The sequence below is a fragment of the Sciurus carolinensis genome, chromosome 14, assembly GCF_902686445.1.
Source record: "Sciurus carolinensis chromosome 14, mSciCar1.2, whole genome shotgun sequence".
NCBI classification, from domain to species: Eukaryota; Metazoa; Chordata; class Mammalia; order Rodentia; family Sciuridae; genus Sciurus; species Sciurus carolinensis.
In genome coordinates, this window is record NC_062226.1 from 67,004,720 (window position 1) to 67,023,346 (window position 18,627).

Consider the following 18,627-nt stretch of genomic DNA (forward strand, 5'->3'; position numbering starts at 1 on the left):
ATGATAAGTGCTAGACAGTGGCTAGCGCTGCCCTCCCCCAAACTTGTCATTTGGGGACACACTATTTAAACATTTACATCAGTAATTATTTAGGTCAGCATTTAAGTGAGAGCTTGAAGGACAAGTACAGGTTTTAGGGGATTGTGTGAAGAGCCACCTACCCACAGGAAGGCTTTCTGAAGGTAGGGAAGCTAAGCTGAGACCTGAAGCATTGGTAACTCAGCAAGAAATGGTAGAAAGAAGATTCCAGGCTGAGGGAACACAAGTGCAGCAGCCATAATGATGCAAGGAGTGAGGAAGCCTGTTTGAGAACAGGAAGGTGGGGTGGTAAGTGGGAATTGTCAAGCAGAGGCCAGGTCGAATGGCGCCTTTTTGTTGTGGAACCTAAGGTTTCCTGAGAGAGATTGGCCTTTTCTTTCACGTAGCATCACAGAGCACAGTAATCTTTTATTATTATCCCTGGTATTGCAGGTTGAAGATATAAAGTAAATTATTCAACTTCTTTGCCTTTTATTCATTAATCTTTCCAGAATGCTTAAAGCAGTATCCAAATGACAGTGTCCCCGTCCTTAGAGCCTGGGGTCCATTGGAGAGACATATGCAGGCAAAGTGTTAAAGTGGTCAAAGTCAATTCTTATACTGAGATATGTTCAGGATGTGATGGGCACTAAATATAACATCTAAATTTTGGTCTAGATCCAAGGACTTTTAACTAGTACTATGGGTAGTTACTCTAGAAGGGAGTGCTTTGACTTGAAATGATAAATTGCCTCTTGGTAGCAGTTAAGTGGTTAATTACCATAATAATAAAAGTAGTGCCTCACAGTGCCCTATTCCACCCTCCTGGCTTACTCATCTTCGCAGCTGCTCTTGCATTGCATTTGCTAGCTTTCACTACCATAGCCCAAGTCAACACATCAAGGTCCCAAGCAGGAAGGAAAGAGCAAGAGCAATGAATCTTTTCCTCTTGGGACTGGCAGGTTTCCAGACAGACTTTCATAGACATTTTGTTGGCCAGAATTAAGTCACATTCACTTCTGGGCCAATCTCTGGCAGAAGCTGTTTAGATGAACTGCATTGCTTCAGACCAGTCAGGATGTATCCCCTAAGTAGAGAGGGACCTTTAGAGGAGGTGGGTGACTGGTTGACATATCAGCAGGAAAGAAAGCTGGCAAGAGAGGTGCTGTTGAGTAAACAGGAGCCTTTCCCGTAGCAGCAATTATATTGAATTCATCTTTAATTCCTTCTAATCATCGGGGCCAAAGCTTGGCATTTGAAAATGTTTGATAACAACACGTATTTGGTTCTGAATGAAAACCATGCCATGTGTTTAGTGAATGGCATACTTCTAATGCGTAGAATTGGGAAGGAGAAGTGGGTTAATGGGTCTTAGCAGTCCTGTCCTCTGCACTCCTGAAGCAGTTCATATTAACAAGTGGGCATGATGAGCGTGCATAGTGTAAGTTTCTCTGTAAAGAGATTGTGCCCATTGTCTCCCATACTCCATACGGGGAGACCCCAGTTGGAAACAATTGGTGTAACCCTTTAAAAGGAGTCAAGTTGAGCTAAAACAGTTTTTTTTTTTTTTACCTACTCATCACATCATTGTAGTCACATGTATTTAAACACCATTCATCATTCAACATTAGGTTTCAGTGTTTCTGCTGTAGTATTTTGTTCCAGAGGTTTATTCTCACCTCAGAACTACATATTACCACTGGAAAAGTGGTGGTGGTGCTGTGCTATTTGGACTGGAATTCAGGAAGTCAAGTGTGCCCTGCCCTGGAGGGACTGTGTTCTTGCATAACTGAGTTCATTTCAGCCTGGAGAGTAGAACAGATCTCTGGTCCCTCTAGAAATGATGAATATTCTAGATAAAGACTTCTTAAGCCTTGTGGAACTTGAAACTTGGCTGCATCAAGTTTGCATGTGGTTATATAGGTTGAATTGTGGGCCAAGGCATGGATGAGAACAGATGTTTGAATTAGCCTCTTCTTGATCCCCTGTAGCTTCATGTTGCGGAACATCCTGCAGGACATCTAGTTCTGAAATGGTTAATAGAGCAAGATAAAAAGAGGAAAGAAAACGGAAGAGAAGGTAAGCCATGCAACTTGACCTTTTCTTGTGTCTTATGTGGAATTTCTATAATTCCTGGCATCCCTGAACTTTACACTGGCCACTTAAGTTCATATGAAGTTTGTCAAGTGTTTAGAAATGATGTCTGTGAATAAAACCTTATGTCCAAGAATCCTTTATTTATTTATTTTTTTATCACTTTCCCACCGTCCCTCATGCTTTCTCTCTTCCCTCCTCTCCTACTTCAGGCTTTTAACCAGACTTGGTCATTGCCCTGAAATGCCATTCCTCACAGATAGTGTAGCATTTGATCCAATGAAAAGGCATGGTTTTTATCTCTAGTTTTGAGAAAAGAATAAGCAGAAGAATATTATCCTCATCAGAGAATTTTGGACAACTGCCTATATATTCGGCATTGAAATATGTATGACCAAAGGGCAAGCCAGTTCTTGGCCCTTTTTAAATAAGCCTTATTGCTGCTCTGTAGAAACTCAACTGTAAAGAGGAGGACAGCATCTTGTATGTAATTGAAATGTTGTATACCATTCCTCTCTTAGTCCTGAACTCAAACTCCATCTGGTTCTTAAGCTGCTAAGAGAATTTTCCCCACCAAATTAGTTTCAGCTATTACTGTCTGAAAAAGCTGACAGATCATGAATTAAGACAAGTTACAGTTCTCTAGCTAATGAGACAACCAGTGTAGCCGTAGAGCTGCCACTTCTCACTCAACCTTTAAGAATAGGAATAGAGGCTATTTTCTACTGCCTTTTTTTTTAATAAGAAAACTTATAATCTTTAAAAAATGTTGATGCATAATTGAATTGAGTTTATGCCAGAGACGTTGTTAAAAGTTTAAGGGATTTTTCTAGGGAATTTTCTCCTTCTTAATGAAAATGTGCTAATAGCTCTAACATATGCCTGTTTGGGCCTGATATATTTATCATTCTCATGTAGTAACAAATGAGTGTGTCTACCTCTTTTAAGTATCTGTTGCTGTGGGACAACCACCTCAGAACTCAGTAGTTTTCAGGACAATCATTTGGATCAAGTTTGGAAGAGCTTTGTTTCTCTGGGATTATAGTATCTACTTCTACAATAGCTATCTCACATAAATGGCAAGTTGGTGCTGGCTGTTAGCTAGGAATCAGTAGCCTCAATTTCCTCTTCCTAGGCTGTTTGGGCTTCCTCACAGTATTGTGGTTCGTACCTTAGCATGAGCATCACAAGGGAATAAACCAAATGCATAGTACTTTGAAGATTTATCCCCAGAAGTCATCTGCTATCATCACTTTTATCATACTCACTTGGTCAAGATGGTCGGTCATGTTCACCCAGATTCAGAAGAAGACATACTTTCCACCTCAGGAAATAATTGTTGTAGTTACCTTTGTAAAAAGCAAGCCATGAAAGTCTGAACAGCAGCCGGGCTTGGTGGTATATGCCTCTAATCCCAGTGACTTGGGAGCTGAGACGGGAGGATCAAAAGTTCAAAGCCAGCCTCAGCAACTTAGTGAGGCCCTAAGAAATTTAGTGAGAACCTGCCTCAAAATTTAAAAAATGAAAAGGGCTAGGGATGTAGCTCAGTGGTAAAGTGACCCCTGGGATAGATCCCCAGTACCCCGCCCCCCCAAAAAAGAAACCTAAATAGCCATACGCCTCATAACTTTTAAAGGGTCCGCACATTTGAGTATCTGAATGAATTGTACATACTTCCTAACCAAGATGTTTGCCTTCAAGATAAATTATCCATTCTTCCATCTGTACTTAATCCTGGCCATTAGAAATTCTCCATTGTCCAACAGCACTTTGATGTACAGTTAAGATAATACCAAGACCTTGAGAATCAAAAGTACTAAAGAAGATGAGTAGTGTTTTTGATATCTGAGTATTATAGAGGGAAATTGCCCTATATAACCTAGAATAGTCATTCTTCAGCCACTGTGTTCTTCTCACCTTCTGGATCAGCATTCCTCCATGAAGGAAAACTTGATTTTGACCAAACAAGGTGCTGCTTGTCAATCATTTACTTCTTGAATAACTTTCAGGTCAAGGTTAAATCATTAAATATTAAAAAGAAATGCAAGCATGACCAAGTGAGCATTTTTTAAAGAATTTATTGTTTTTCCTGAGTAACTGCTTAACCAACTTACAGTTTGGATCAGAATTTAAACAAATGACTGTTTTAATGCATTATATAAAACCTGTACTGGGATTTTTAGTGTTAAGAGAGATTGGTTGAGAAGTCTTTTTTTTTTTTTTTTAACTAAAACATATTTGTAAGTTTAAGGTGGGAAGAAAAAAGATTGGGAGTTTGGTATATGATGTTCACTAAATTTCACTGTATCTTTATAGGATGTTTTGCAAGAACGCTTATAGAACATGTTGGTATGAAGAACCTGAAGTCCTGGGCTAGTGTAAATCGAGGTGCCATTATTCTTTCCAGGTAGGTATATTGTGTTTCTTCTCTGCTCAGGACCTAGTCATACACTTCCTTCCCCTTTACTTCACAGCTCTAGTACTTGTTCCTAGTAATCTGGCATTAGTCTGTACTAATTAGTTTATAGTCTAGACAAGTACATCAAATATTAGAAAGCAAATGTAGCTTTTTCAATCAGTACTTAGGATTTCTTTTACTGCCATCTTTTGGTTATCAAAGATCACAAACTGATGACATTCACAAGGCATCATATGATGGTTTTGACCAAAACATAATTATATATTTTAGTAAATAGTTTGTGTTCCTAAAAACACAGTGACAAAGGTGTTTGTTTTTTTTTTTTTAAGTCATGCCTTGCCTAACTTCACATGTATTTTTTTGTTTGTTTTTAGTGATTCTAAAAGAAGTAGGAAAGCATATGTTTCTAAAATCTGCATGCTGATTTTTTCTACCTTAAAATGAGAGAAAACTGATGATGTATGAATCTTGCATATTATTCTCTAGACTTACATTGAGTTTGTAATTTACAGGTCATTGAACTTTCCATGCATTTTATACCCATACAGAACCCTCTGTTTAAAGCATTTGTTTTATAAGATTTGTGTGTTACTTTGAAGCATTCACTGTTTATTTTTCCCCTGCTGTGCTACCATGGTTTGAGAAAAAAGATACTAATCCTGATTTGAATTTCCTACCGTAATTCATTTGTAACTTACTTTGCACTTTAACTATATTGTTTGTAGATGTTAGGTTAAATATTTCTTCAGTATATAATTTGATCTTGTACACATATACTTGCAAATGTATGCTCATAAAAGCCTTCTTTTCTTCTGGTTGATTAGTATCCCCAAGTATATGGGTGTTTCATACAGATGATTTGTTCATTTCTTATTAATATTAGTTAATTTTCTAGTTGATGTTGAATAGTCAGAATTCATTAGCAGAAACAAACTTTTTTGTTATGAATTTCTTTATCAGACATTTGGTATATTAACACCTACTGACATATTCTTTCATTACTCTCAGTTAAACAGAAATTCATTGATGCTATGAAATTAATTTATAAAGGTACTTAACAGAGCTCCCCTTGGGTAAATTTCAAACATAAGAATACTACAAGTTTATTATGAAGCACTTCTTGGAATTAGTACAGGAAGACATGAAAGACTTGGAATTCTAAATGGAAGTTGAACTGTATATAACTTAACAATAAATAAAATTATCTTTTTTTTAATATTGTAGTGTTTTATTTATTTGGTAAAATCCCCTGCTTATTTATATTTTACTTAAAACTCATGTTTTCTTTTTGGAAATTTTGATTTGTTGTTTGTTGTTTGTCTTTTTGGTGCCAGATCTTTTTAGAGCAACTGAAAAAGCCTTTTTTCAGGTAGAAAGAGAAAATTAGTTTTGTATACTAGCAGAAAAATAACTCAGGGACACAAATCTGTCTAGCATGTAAGAGCATTGGCTTTAGACAGGCTGTCTGGGCTCCAGACCCAGCTTACTAGGTACCGTTGGGAAAATTATTGAACTTTTTTGGTTTTTCTTGGTTGAAAAATGAGATTACTAATAATCCTAAAGTTGTTATGAAAACCATGCATATAAAATGCCTATCATTAAGTTTAATGTGTCAAATGTTATCTCGTATTAGTGTTATACATTATGTAACTGTTTAGCCAACATGTATAAAAATTAAAACACCAAGTGAGTCACAAATCCATTAAAAGGGTACTGCACTTTTCAACATTTTCAACATTTTGATGGCAAGCAGTGCTGTTGCTTGGCTCTCATGAGCAGTGGAATGCTGCTTATTGCTAATAACTGGCCCTCCTCTTTGCTGACATGATGAAAGTTATTGGGACTTTTGAAAAACACAAGTGATTTCCTTCTAGACTGTGTTTCAGAGGTTAACATCTATGTATGGTCCTGAAGAAGCAGGGGAAGAACAGAAAACTCGGGCATGTGTAGAAGGAATGGGCTTACTGCTACTAGTCCACAGGCCTCCATTCACTTTGGTGGCAAAGCACTTGAGAAAGGTTTCAGGTTATTTTACTGAGTGGCTGACATTTATTGTTTGCTAAGTGCCTGACTCTGACTTCAGATACAAGATCATTTGAGGCTCAAAATACAACCGCATGGGGGTTTAGAGTGTAACTCAGTGGTAGAATAGGTGCTTAGTATGTGCAGGACCCTGGGTTCTATTCCCATACCAAAAAGAAATGACCAGCCTTACAAGGGAAAAGGTGGGTTCTGTTGTTAATTCCATTAACTGAATCCTAGATAATTTAAATACCATGCTCTTGGTTGTGTAATTACAACAGCAGCTCATTTCAAAACTTAGGCTGTGAAACTCAGAAGTAAAGCTCGTACTCCTTTAGTACATTTTGTAGAGTTCAGCGAGGAAGCTTGCTACCTCTTATTTTTCATACCCCACCTAGGCTCCCTGTATACCCATTCAATTGGGTTAATTAATCTACTCAGCTCTTCTTGGCCATGAAATAAATAAAGAAAATACAGGGACTCTACTCTTGAGCTTATAATATAGATAGGGAAGAAAAGATAGAAGGCATGTAAAATAATTTAAGACAGGATATAATTAAATCCTAAGATAATCAAAGTCAATCAAGTCTTTGCTTGAGTAGATCTGCCTGCAAGATTATAAAACATTCTATGTGATTTTAGAATATATAGGTTACTGGCCCTCATCATTCATCTGGTGAACAAAAACATCTAGAGTGTATATAGTTATAGGACTCAACTCAACATTAGTGAATTCTTTTTTACTGTAAGTCCTGGTAGTACTGCAAATTATCTAGGATTTTTTTTTTTAATTTAACTATCGTTAATTTTTTTTTTTTTTTTTTTTTTTTCTGTCTTCAGCCTTCTGCAGAGTTCTGACCAAGAAGTCGCAAACAAAGTCAAAGCTGGACTGAAAAGCCTTATTCCCACGTTGGAAAAAAAGAAAAGTACCAGCAAAGGCATAGAAACTCTACTTGAAAAATTGACTGCATAGGTGGAAATAGTTAAGAAAACAGTGGAATCATTTTTTTCCCCATTCTCTGTTCTCTTCGTAGCACAGAAAAGAATGCAACGGGTCCACCTTATTGGTAATTTGGAAGCTCTATACATGTGTTTCTTCTTTGTATAACAATCTGTTTATATAAAATTATTTCTAAAAATGGTCTTTGATTTTTAAATCGCAGCCTCTCATTTGAATTAGTAAGTAGTCCACAGTGTGCGGCAGTAATTGGAAAGTTTAGCAATCATATATGGCGATATGGTGGGACCAAATATGTATGAAGTGTGGTTGAATGAGTTGATTCGGGGGAGAAGACACCTTCAGTGAGCATGTAGTCTTAGTCTTCCTGGAGCATTTGGGACTTGAGAGGACCATTGTGCCAAAAAAAGACAGAATATGGAAATGAAGAGCCTAGAGTCTGTGGGATCAGTTAGGTGGGAATTAATAGTTCTCTGAACTGAACTATAGGAGGCTTTGGGAGACACCCTACAATGAGGGCCTTCTGTTTGTTCTGTGGATTGAGTTCCGTGTTAGGTTTTCTTTGAAAGCTACTTAGGTAAATTAAGCTCATTGCAGGAAATGTGCTAGATGACTTAGAAGATCACTGAGAATAGCAGTATTAAGGTGATGATTACTGGAAATATCTCCCTGTCTCTGAGGGAGTTGAGTCTTACAAGTAAATAAGCTCCTTGTGATAAGACATTCTACCTTTGGACTGGCACTAAAATGGTCAAAGTCTATAGGGTAAATGGCAAAAAGATGCAGATCTGTTCCAATGCAGAAGTATGAGTGCAGATAGCATGTCTGAATTTTAAAACAACAGTTGGGTCTGAGCGGCAACACTTAGAAGGGTAGGTAGATCAGGGGTACCCAGACTTTACAACCTCTCTTCTACAGGGTGTATGAACCCTTCTCAAAGAACAGAAGAGCTGATAACCTATAACTTTTCACATGGATTCTCTCCTGACTACAGCCCTCTGAGTCTTAGGGTATGGAGTAGGACAGCTGGGGGAACTGGGCATTGTGTGAGGAGGTGAATGGGGAAAAAGCAACATTAGAGCTTGCCTTTGTTTGACTAATACATTGTGATGTGTGTTCATATAAAGGGCCCATTCAGAGCCTGGAGTGGGGGCTACTATTTTTTCCATCTTTGAAAGTAAAAACATGATATATCTTATAAATAATTAGAAAAGTACTTTTGTAAAACTTATAAAAGCAGCCACTTTTTCTACCCTCTCCTCGACACCCCTGCCTTATCCTCTCCAGAATGACTTCCAGTTGCTGTGCTATTTCTAAATACAGTATTGTTATAGTTATATTTTTAATCTCTCAGTTTTAGATGATGTCTTCTGACTTCCTGTTATAAAAAATACAGATTAAGAACTTTACCATCACTAATCCTCTTCTTCCCTCTCTTCCCAATAGAACAGCATCATTTGTGATGAATCAATCAAAAGGTTTGTATTATTACATCTACATAAATTGTTAAATATTGAATCAAGCAGTGAACTTTGATTTCTTCTACCATTCGAGTTTTCCTGAAATTAGTCATTGTGTCATTTGTTTTAATTTACATAATTTTTAATCTTTTTTTTTTTACCAGAATCACTTAAACTTCTCTTGTAGGCTCCATTAGCAACTACTGGATGGCCATTTTCCTCTTTCTTCAACCTAGTGAGATGCCCTTGTTTGTCTTTCTTTCCATGCGGATCAGGTATCCTGTTCCATGTTTCCCAACTAGTGTCTCAAGTGAGTCATAAATGTGAAATTACTTGCCCAGTCTACACCTGGTTCCCTTGTTTTGTGCAGAAGAGCACTGGTATGAACTAATCCGGGGGCTCCATTCCTTAAGTCAGTGATTGATTTTGGAAGGAGCTCAGTCAGTGAACCATGGAAGAGGAGGTGTTCCTGGAAAAGCTTTCTGAGACCCTAGCCCCACAGGAATAGTCCCTTCAGTGCAACCAATGCTTGAGTTGTTGCACCATCTTGCAGCCAAGAGAACAGATAGAAAGCATGCTGGCAGTTGCTGAGCGAGAATTAGAAATAATCTAGAACTTGATGATATTGAACTGATACCTAAATCAACTGCAGCTATGCTAGCCTTGGTCTTCTGGTTGTGTAAGAAAATAGACCCCCATTTTTCATCTAGGTAATTGTGAATTGGATCTTTAGACATTTACAGCTAAAAGCATGCCGATCTAACTGAATATTACATGTCAGGTCAATTAGCATTTCCACTTTCTCTTGGAGACACATCCCACCCTCCCCCTCCCCCCAGCTTTCGGGATGTCCTAAAGAATGGACTACATGTCCACCATCATCTTCCTGTCCCCTTCCCTTCATTTCTCTCTGGTTTCTCTGATGCCACGCATTTCTCTTTCTTGCTTTAACACTTGAATGGTCACAGCTTCTAATACACTTCTATGCAAAAATACATGTGAGGTGGCATTGTAAAGCTCTTCCAAGTCTGAAGGTGTTTTACTCTTTCACACCTGGGAACCTAGTTTAGCTGGGTATAGAATTCTAGTTTTTAATTAATTTTGCTTTAGAATTTGAAAGCATTGATCAAGAATTTTTGTGCCTGCAAAATGCAGTGGAAATATAGTATCATATGCAGTGGAAATATAGTTTTCTGTGTGGCCTTTTGGGGAGGGATAGACTCCTTGAAATTTACACTATTAGTTATTTTTTAAATCATCAGCCTTCTTATATCTCAGGATTGTGTGGTATAACATTCTTCATGCTAGGCACCTTGTAAACAATTTTTAATTAGAAAAGCCAAGCACTTCTATTCTGGGAAAGATTTTGTATTATTTCTTGTATTTTTCATACCTTTCCTCCCCAGCTTTCTTTTATCTTTGTTTCAGGAGTTTCTGTTTTTGGGATCTTGAATGCTGGTCTGAAGCTCCAGTTTTCCTCCCTTCCTCCTTTTTTTATTACTTTGGTTTTTTTGTTTTGCACTCTGGGTGAGGTATTTACTCTTTCCCCATTCTCTGCCAGCCCTTCCTGTGAAGTGTCTTCTTATTTCTTTCATATAATCAGTATCTCTTGTATCTCTGGGGATGTTGTATTTTTTTGGTTGTTTTGTTTTACTTTGCCCCTTTTCTGAGTCTGCTCTTTTTCTCTTTGTTTTTGGTCTTGGTGTTTGAGGGTTTTGGGGACAGGTCCCTGGCTGTCCTTATATGTTGCAGAAACTTGAAGCTAATGGGAAGGGGGCAGGCTTTTCTTGTTCTCAACTGTTGACTCTACTGTGTGGGTATCTAGGTGTGGATCCTTCTGTTTTGCCTGGATCTTCCAGATGTCAGTATTTGTGCTTTTTGTTTGGAGCCATTCAGTACCTTCCTGAAAACAAACCACCTGCAGCCCATGTTCTGGTTGCTTGGTCCTCAGTGTGCAAGTTTTAATGGATCAAGTTGCTTTTATTATAGTTCCTCTCTCCATGCTGTCTCATTCCTGGAGTCCTCTTATCTTGAGCAATTGAACCAGCATAATTCCCCAGAATAAGCCACCAGTCTTTTGTCAGTGTGGAGAGTCAAAGTTTGGACCAATTCCCCCTCTTCCATCCTGAGTTCACCCCGGCCTCTACCAGGACATGACACATCTTGTTGCTGGGATTTCCTGGTGTGTGCTACTGAGAACTGACTTGCTTCTCTGTGTGCACCAGTTATTACACGTTCTCCATTCTGCCACTTTTTCCAGTGCTTCCTGTTCTTCCAGATAACTCTTACCATTGCTCACCTACTCATAACTTCTTTCCTGTTTACTTTGTTCCTGTGAGTTTATACCATTTTATTCTTTCAGTTCTGTCTGACTCTGGAAAGAACAGAAATAAATTTAACAATATTCCATTTTTAACCAACAGTCTAAAAATTTTTTAACAAACTAAAAACAACAGAACTGGTTTGTTGGGGGACTTATTTCCATGGAAGAGCATACTGGATTTGAGAATATTCTTAATTCAAAAACTTAGTTTATTGTGGTTTTCACCTTGTGTCAACTCCATGCTTTTTTCCAGGGGTAAAATGTCCATAAGGAAGAAAGGAAGATCCATTTTCCCTATAAGTCTGGCATAGTAAGCATTTATTACATACTAGAATAAGGACCCTTTGGAGGACATGGCTGAACTCAAAGGATTGGTGCTTTAAAATTAGAGATGGAACCTCTGTTTTATTCTCAGGGAAATTTTGAAAAGGTTATGTCTTAATTATAGGAATCTCTTTTTAATCTATTATACTAAATCTACATGAATTGTTAAGAGGTGTGTGTATCAGAGTAATAGTTAAAAGAACACAAGCTCTCAGAGCTGCAGCACTTAGTGGGGAGCCAGTTAACAAAAGCTATTTCTAGACCAAAACTAATGAATTAAATAAATATAAAACACTACCACTTAAACTCTTTTGTCACCTCTGATATTGCTTAACTTAAGGAAACAATTTTAAAATCATCTCCATTTTTTTCTAAATTTGAAACACCACCAAGGTACCCCAAATGCCCCAAATTTTATCCTCTGAATTTTTAAGATTTTCAGATGAACAGGGTCAACCAGGAGATGCAGTATATTCTTTGACTTGCCCGTCTTTTATGAATAGTAACTAAATGACGGCTGTGCATTCCAGATGTGCAGACACTGAGTGCTGTGTACATGTTTGTGCTCAAAACAGTGCCTTGGAAGACACTGCTGATGCCTCTCCTGTCCCTATAAAAGAATGGTGTTTGGAGTCTTTCATAAAAATGAAAGTGTTTCATTCATTTTTAAAAAATGTTTAATTCATTTGAAAGTGTGGACCATACCTTTGCTGAATGGAAGTGGACAGATAGAGCTGCAGAATGTAGGGAGGAGGAATTTTGGCCCAAGCGTCCCTGTTCTTAGGGAGTTAATCATATTTCGGGAGGAAATGATTATTTCTTAGTGCCTGATAGTGACAGCTACTTGAATGGAAGGTGATAGGAGTCAGGTAAGGTCATGAGAATCATCTGACTTTATGCTCTTGATGACTTATAATTAAGCATAATGAATATTTAGAAATTTAAATGACTTCCAGATGCTTGAAAACAGACTTTCCTTTTAGGTAGAAATCCATTTTAAAACTCATTCCTACTGATAGATCTACCAATGAAGACATACTGCCTTATTGCTTCATTCAAATGAAGACAGTGATGGGAATTTTAAAATACCAGTATAACAGCAGGAGAGCATTTTTGAGGAAATAGACAAGATGTAGGTTTTTCTTACCAAAATGACTCTTCTGCCCCATTCATATTGCTCAATATCTAAGTCTAGTTCTAAGTATAGATCTGTTCAAATCTACTCTACTGGTAATAATAACTCAAAAGACTTATTTTTATCTGGTTGGCACCTCTCTTGGGTTGGTTCTCCCATATTTTGCAGTTATCTTATTTGGGAAAAACTATCTTAGCCCAGAAATCATGACTCAGGTCTCTAATCTCAACACCATTCCTATGGCCACAGTGATTAGTTAATGTATGGTACTCTGACAAATAAGTAGCATCAAATTAGGATCTGGTGTGGGACTTAAACCAGAACATTTAGAGTTCTGGAACTTCTTTGATAAAAATAGTGAAAAATGGTGTCTCTTCTCCCAGAATCTCAAGCTCCTCAGACCCTGGCCTGGAGCTGCCTGCCTATATGTTAGTCTGTTTCGTGAATTCATTTCTGCACATTTTTTTTTTACATTTTAATAAGTCAGGGTGTAACTTACATCAGTGGCATATTAATATGACCATTGTTCGATAGGCAACTTTTTAATTTAGTGATACATAAAGTAATGGTGGATCTTAGAGTCACCATGTGTTTAGAGTTGGTAAAATACAGTGTGCCAATTTTTCCTTTCTTAAGTATTTTCTAAGGTCTATGTTAACCTGGTTTGTTTTTCACCCCTCCAAAATTTTTATCACTGGACCCTCAGAAATGAGCAAGGTTAGGATGAAGTGTCTTCTGCAACGTATTTGCACACAAATTACACTTCTTTGGAACATGAGAATCAGTAAAATGAGAGGTGATATAAGATAGTGACTGTGAGTACCAGCCTGGAACATGTGATGATTTAAAGCCTCGCTCTGTAGGTGACTTAAGTGGGCAAGTTACTTAACCTCTCTGCTTCAGTTTCCTCATTTATAAAATGAAGATAATATTTCGCATCTTTGTAAAGATTAAACAAGTTTGTATGTGTAAGTACATAGAGCTGGGCGAGGTACAGTCAGGACTGCCCCTCAGGGCCAACCTTCCCTACGAGTAGGTAGAATCATGGGAGATTTGGGGATTTTCCCGAAGGCCCTTATGACAACTCTGCAAGTCATGACTTCAAAACCAAAATTCTCATCCTTCAGTTTTTAACACTGAACATTTCCATGGCTCCTACCCCTACACATATCGCAAACGAACTGAACTAGCATCTGGGATTAAGAAGACACCCTCTCAATCACTTCTGCCCACAGGTTAGGATGCAGAGCATGAATGTATTTGAGCCCAAATAGGTTCCTAAAATACAAGTAACCCTGGTAGCAAGAGCACCTTCAGATTTACCTGCCATAACACCTTCCTATGAAATCTCTCAACTTGCTTGAGAAGATGACAAAGAACTAGACTACTGAGAGGGAGGGTTTTTCCTTAGGAAGGAGAAAGGGGTAAATTAAGGTCACTTAACCAGCCCAATAGGTTATGTACAGCAAAGAAGTGGGGGCTTCCAATTGTATATTGGTCCTGGCCTCCAGAGATCGAATTTGGGCCAGAAGAGTAGGCTAACTCCAGGTAGTTATTTTGTATGTGAAATAGCCTTGGACTTTGGGAGAATGTGGAAGTTACTTGGGCTCTACCAACTTGCAGGGCAGTTGATTTTGGTTTTCATTTTCTTCATCTATGAAGCAAAGCACCTACCTTGTGTTTCCTAATTCACAAAGGGTTTCCCTGCAGTTCGAGGGTTTAAGAGCACAACCCAGTAAAAAAACCCTGGGGTTTGCTTTCAGAAGTTTTGACTTTGCAGCTTGGCCCAAGTTCTGACCAGAAACCTCCAGTTTCCTAATTGTGAAGATATGGATAATAACCTGAAAGTCTCAGGCAGCTGGAGTCAAAATCAAGTAGGATTGTGTATGTGAGGCGACTTGTAAAACTTCACAGGCTTTTGATTCTCCAAATGGATCAGATGTTCCCTGACTTGTTTTGTTCCCACATCACAGGGTTGTGGTTTATAGATTAAACAACAAAAAGAACAACAACAAAAAGCCTCTACTATTAGGTAAAATTTCATAAAATCTAGACAGCAAATAGATTTACCCCATATAAAGACATCCTAAAGCAGTATCTGCAGAGCCACAGAACAATTATTCTTTGCAGGGAGGAGTCGTAAATTTTACTGTCCTGTGGAATAATCTGGTGTTGATTTAACTTTGAGCTCTTACTTCAGTAGTCCTCCTTTCATTGAACGTGCGCACGCGTGTGTGTGTTGTATGCTGTATCTTCCTTTGAACTAGCTTTAGCTTCCTTGTTTTCTCATTAATGAGTTACATAAATCTTTGATTCATTTTATACTTGTATAGAATCCTGTATTTGGTGTTCTGGAAATTGTCCTTTTGACATTGCAGACCTGCTTTTTTGTTTCTGTATTGTACTTTAGTTATAATGATATGTTGCACCTTTTAGTACGATAAAACCTAGGAGGTTTGTTCGCATCAACAGGTAACACTGGGTGATGCCTCTTTCTCTAGTAGGAAAGGCAGACACTTGCAGTCATGATGTAGCTATTCTGTGGAAAGCTAGTTTGTTAAGTTCAGATTGCATTTTTAAGTTTAGCTTGTCTTGAAAAAAGCTTTTGAGATGTACAGTTTTAGTTACTGCACAACATCGAGGCCTCTTACCATATTGAGATTTTTAAGTGAAATTTTATAATTAATCAAAGTGAGAGACTGATGGAAGAACTTCCCCTCTAACTAGAAGATTGCATCAAGTAATTTTGCCCATAAGCAATTTAGTTCATAATTGCTTGAGTCAAGAAAAGCTATGAAAGAAAAGGCAGACAACACAATAGGGAAGTTTTCTGCAAGACTTTAGTGGGCAAAAAAGTAGTGATACTTCTATGAAAATGAGCAGCAAGTTAAAATATATCTCTGAAGAAATTTCTGAAAGCACATTTCTGCCAAGATCAGAGACACAGAAAAAAACATGAAATTTCAACAACTGAGGAAGGATAAGTCTGCAGGCCATATTTAAGTCTGCAGTAAAAATCATATGTAGAAAATATGTGCCTTCATGTGATATTTCTTTAAATTTGTTTTCTTTTTTATTCTATTAGTATCATCCTTCTACATACTTATGTATATACAGTCAGCCCTCTGTATCCATAGATTCAGCCAAACAGGGATTCAAAAACAAGTGTTTATACTGAATATTATACAGACTTCTTTTCTTGTCATTTTTCCCTGAACAGTACAATATAAGAATTTACATAGCATTTACTTTGTATTAGATGAGTATCTAGAGGTGATTTAACATATAAGAGAGGATGTGCTTTGTTATATGTAAATACTATTCCATTTTATGTAAGGAATTTGTGCATCTAGATTTTGTCATGGTTTCCCCAGTGGGTGCTGGAGATTGGGAGGTGGATATATTTCACCTTCCAATGACCCCTTCAATGGTACAAATGTACCTGCTACCTTCATTCTGTCTCTTGCTTTCCCGTGGGTGTGCCAGGGTTTGGATGAACTAGGGAGACAGAGGATGGGCAGTTCAGGCCAGTAGCCTCCACTAATGAGAGCTGAAGGAGTACATACCCTCTTCAACCTGGGCTGCAAGGGGGAGAGATTTTCTGACTTTTCCCATAGCAGCAGGCAAAACTGTGGTTTGAATCTATTGTACTACAAATACTACATATGGGGTAAAGTGAGAGACAGCCTGATAAAAAGCTTATGAAGTCTAGCCTAGGAATTGTGATGTAGGGAACAGGTCTGTTTCAATCCCCACCTAACCAATAAGCCAGTGGTGACCCAAGCTGAAATATTTAATCTTTCTAGGTCTTTACTCTGTCCTCCATAAGAAGTCAAGCTTGGAAAACCTTAGGTAGCTCATGTAGGAGCCTTGAAGTCCCAACTTCCCCACGGATGCATCAGGAACTGCAGAGGGCAGAAGGTAGGACAAAGCAGATAGAGCTCTTGATCCATCACCTGGACTCCAACTGGAGCATCCCCAATTACATGTTTACTGTGTTCAGCTTTAAAGCGAGACTTCCTTTTGTAACAGGGTTCTGCCGTTAAAAACAATAAACAAAAGTAAGGAAACCACTGACCACTGTCACCTCCAGTGTTGCTCCTAGATGAAACAGTTCCTGATTGCCATGACCTGCATCCTGTTTGTCCTTTTCCTTACCTCAGCAGTGCTGGAAAGGAAATATTAGGCGGGAGGCAGATTTCCCATGATGCCAACAAATCCTAAACATCACAGCCCCTTCCTTGTTGGGTATTCCAAAGCCCATGTCCTAATTGTGTGTTTATAATTTAATAGTTTTAAAGAAAATTGATCCAAAACTTAAGTCCCCACAAACCCTGGATTTTCCCTGCATTATCCCCATGCTTCTTAATATCTGATTCCTTTGCAGACCTGTTCTAGTGATCTAAAAATGCATCTTAGCAACTCAGCAAGCTGAGGCAGAAGGGTTGTAAGTTTGAGGTTAGCCTCAGCAACTGTGACTCAAAATTAAAAGGACTAGAAATGAAGCTTAGTGCTAATGCATCCCTGGTTTCAGTGTTCAATATCCAGTGCAAAAAAAAAAAAAACTTTAAAAATGCATCCTAGAACAAACCAACCATTTGAGGTGAAGTGAGGGTGACTTTGCGAGCTCAGCCTTACTAAGTGGTGGTGAAACCCATGTTGTTCTTGCTAATGAGAACAGATATATCAGTCATGAACTAATTTTTCATCTCCATTAGCACTTTGGTCAACATGACATACCTGAGAGTTCAAGAATGCATGCTCTGGAGATAAACTGCCTGGGTTGAAATTCTGCTCCATCACTTCCTCTTTAGGTGACATCAAGCACACTAACCAACCTCTTCAAGTCCCATATTTCTCATCTATAAAACGAGAATCACAATCCCCCATAAATTTGGAAAGGTGGAACAAAATACTGTCACATCTCGCATTTAACACAGTACCAGACACATAGAAAGCACCCAGTTTTCCTTATTATCATTTATGGGTGATTAGTCAAGGCAGAAACTACTATCTCAAAACCTCAGAAACAACCTTATTTTTAGCTGGATAGCTGTAAATCCAACTAACAGACATTTTTCAGCTTTCTTCACAGAAAAGTTTTTTTTGCTGGTGAGATATAAGAAAGTATTGTGCTTTGCAGGAAGCCCTGCTAAAGGAGAGTGAGTACCGTTCTCCAACCTCTCCAACTTGGATGAAATGGCTGGAACTCCAACCACTATATCGGGTCATGTGGATAGGTTTGTACCCTCAGGGTGAGCAAAACAGAGCTGGGCCCCTAACTTCATGGAATTGCTATATCAGCCTTGGACTGCCTAACTTTCAAATTCTTTTAGGGTTAGTGGTTCTTAAATCACCTGAAGGGTTTGTTAAAACAAATTTCTGTTCCTTACCCCCTAAGTTTCTGATTCAGTCGGTCTGATTTGCATCCCAAGAGTTTACATTTCTTTTACGTTCCCAGAAGATGTGGATGGTGCTGATCCAAGGACCATAATTTGAAAGTTGAGGTTCTATGTCTTAAAGAAATAAACCTGTCTTATTTAAGTCACTATAGTTTGGGAATATTCTGTTATTAAAAGATGAATTTTATACATTATTTAAATTTTATAACTCACTCTCCCTGTTCTGTTAAGTGGTAAAAAAGAGCAAAATGGTTAAATGGTACTCAAAGTCAAGCAGAAGCCAAGGTGAATTGCATATTGAATTGTTGGCCTCTGCACCGTTAATTTATCAAATGAATATGAGTTGGAGTCAGTTGACTCAAACTCATAATGCAGTCCAATGACTGCCAGAGAGAAGTAAGCCAATGATTTCCTATCACTCAATTTTTGGAAATAGGGAGGGGCATAGGAGCACAGAATGGAGGTCCTTAGA

The 18,627-nt window shown here is 38.1% G+C and overlaps 1 protein-coding gene across 1 annotated transcript in view; it reads left to right on the top strand.

The window, feature by feature from the left end:
- Positions 1-7,696, top strand: part of Pum3 (pumilio RNA binding family member 3) — a 34,288-nt gene extending 26,592 nt beyond the window's left edge. Inside the window, exons 15-17 of the mRNA XM_047525855.1 lie at positions 2,010-2,097; positions 4,429-4,519; positions 7,394-7,696. Of these exons, the coding sequence (XP_047381811.1) occupies positions 2,010-2,097; positions 4,429-4,519; positions 7,394-7,526 (312 nt within the window). The 3' untranslated portion in view covers positions 7,527-7,696. The remainder of the gene's footprint in view (positions 1-2,009; positions 2,098-4,428; positions 4,520-7,393) is intronic.
- Positions 7,697-18,627: the final 10,931 nt, after the last annotated feature.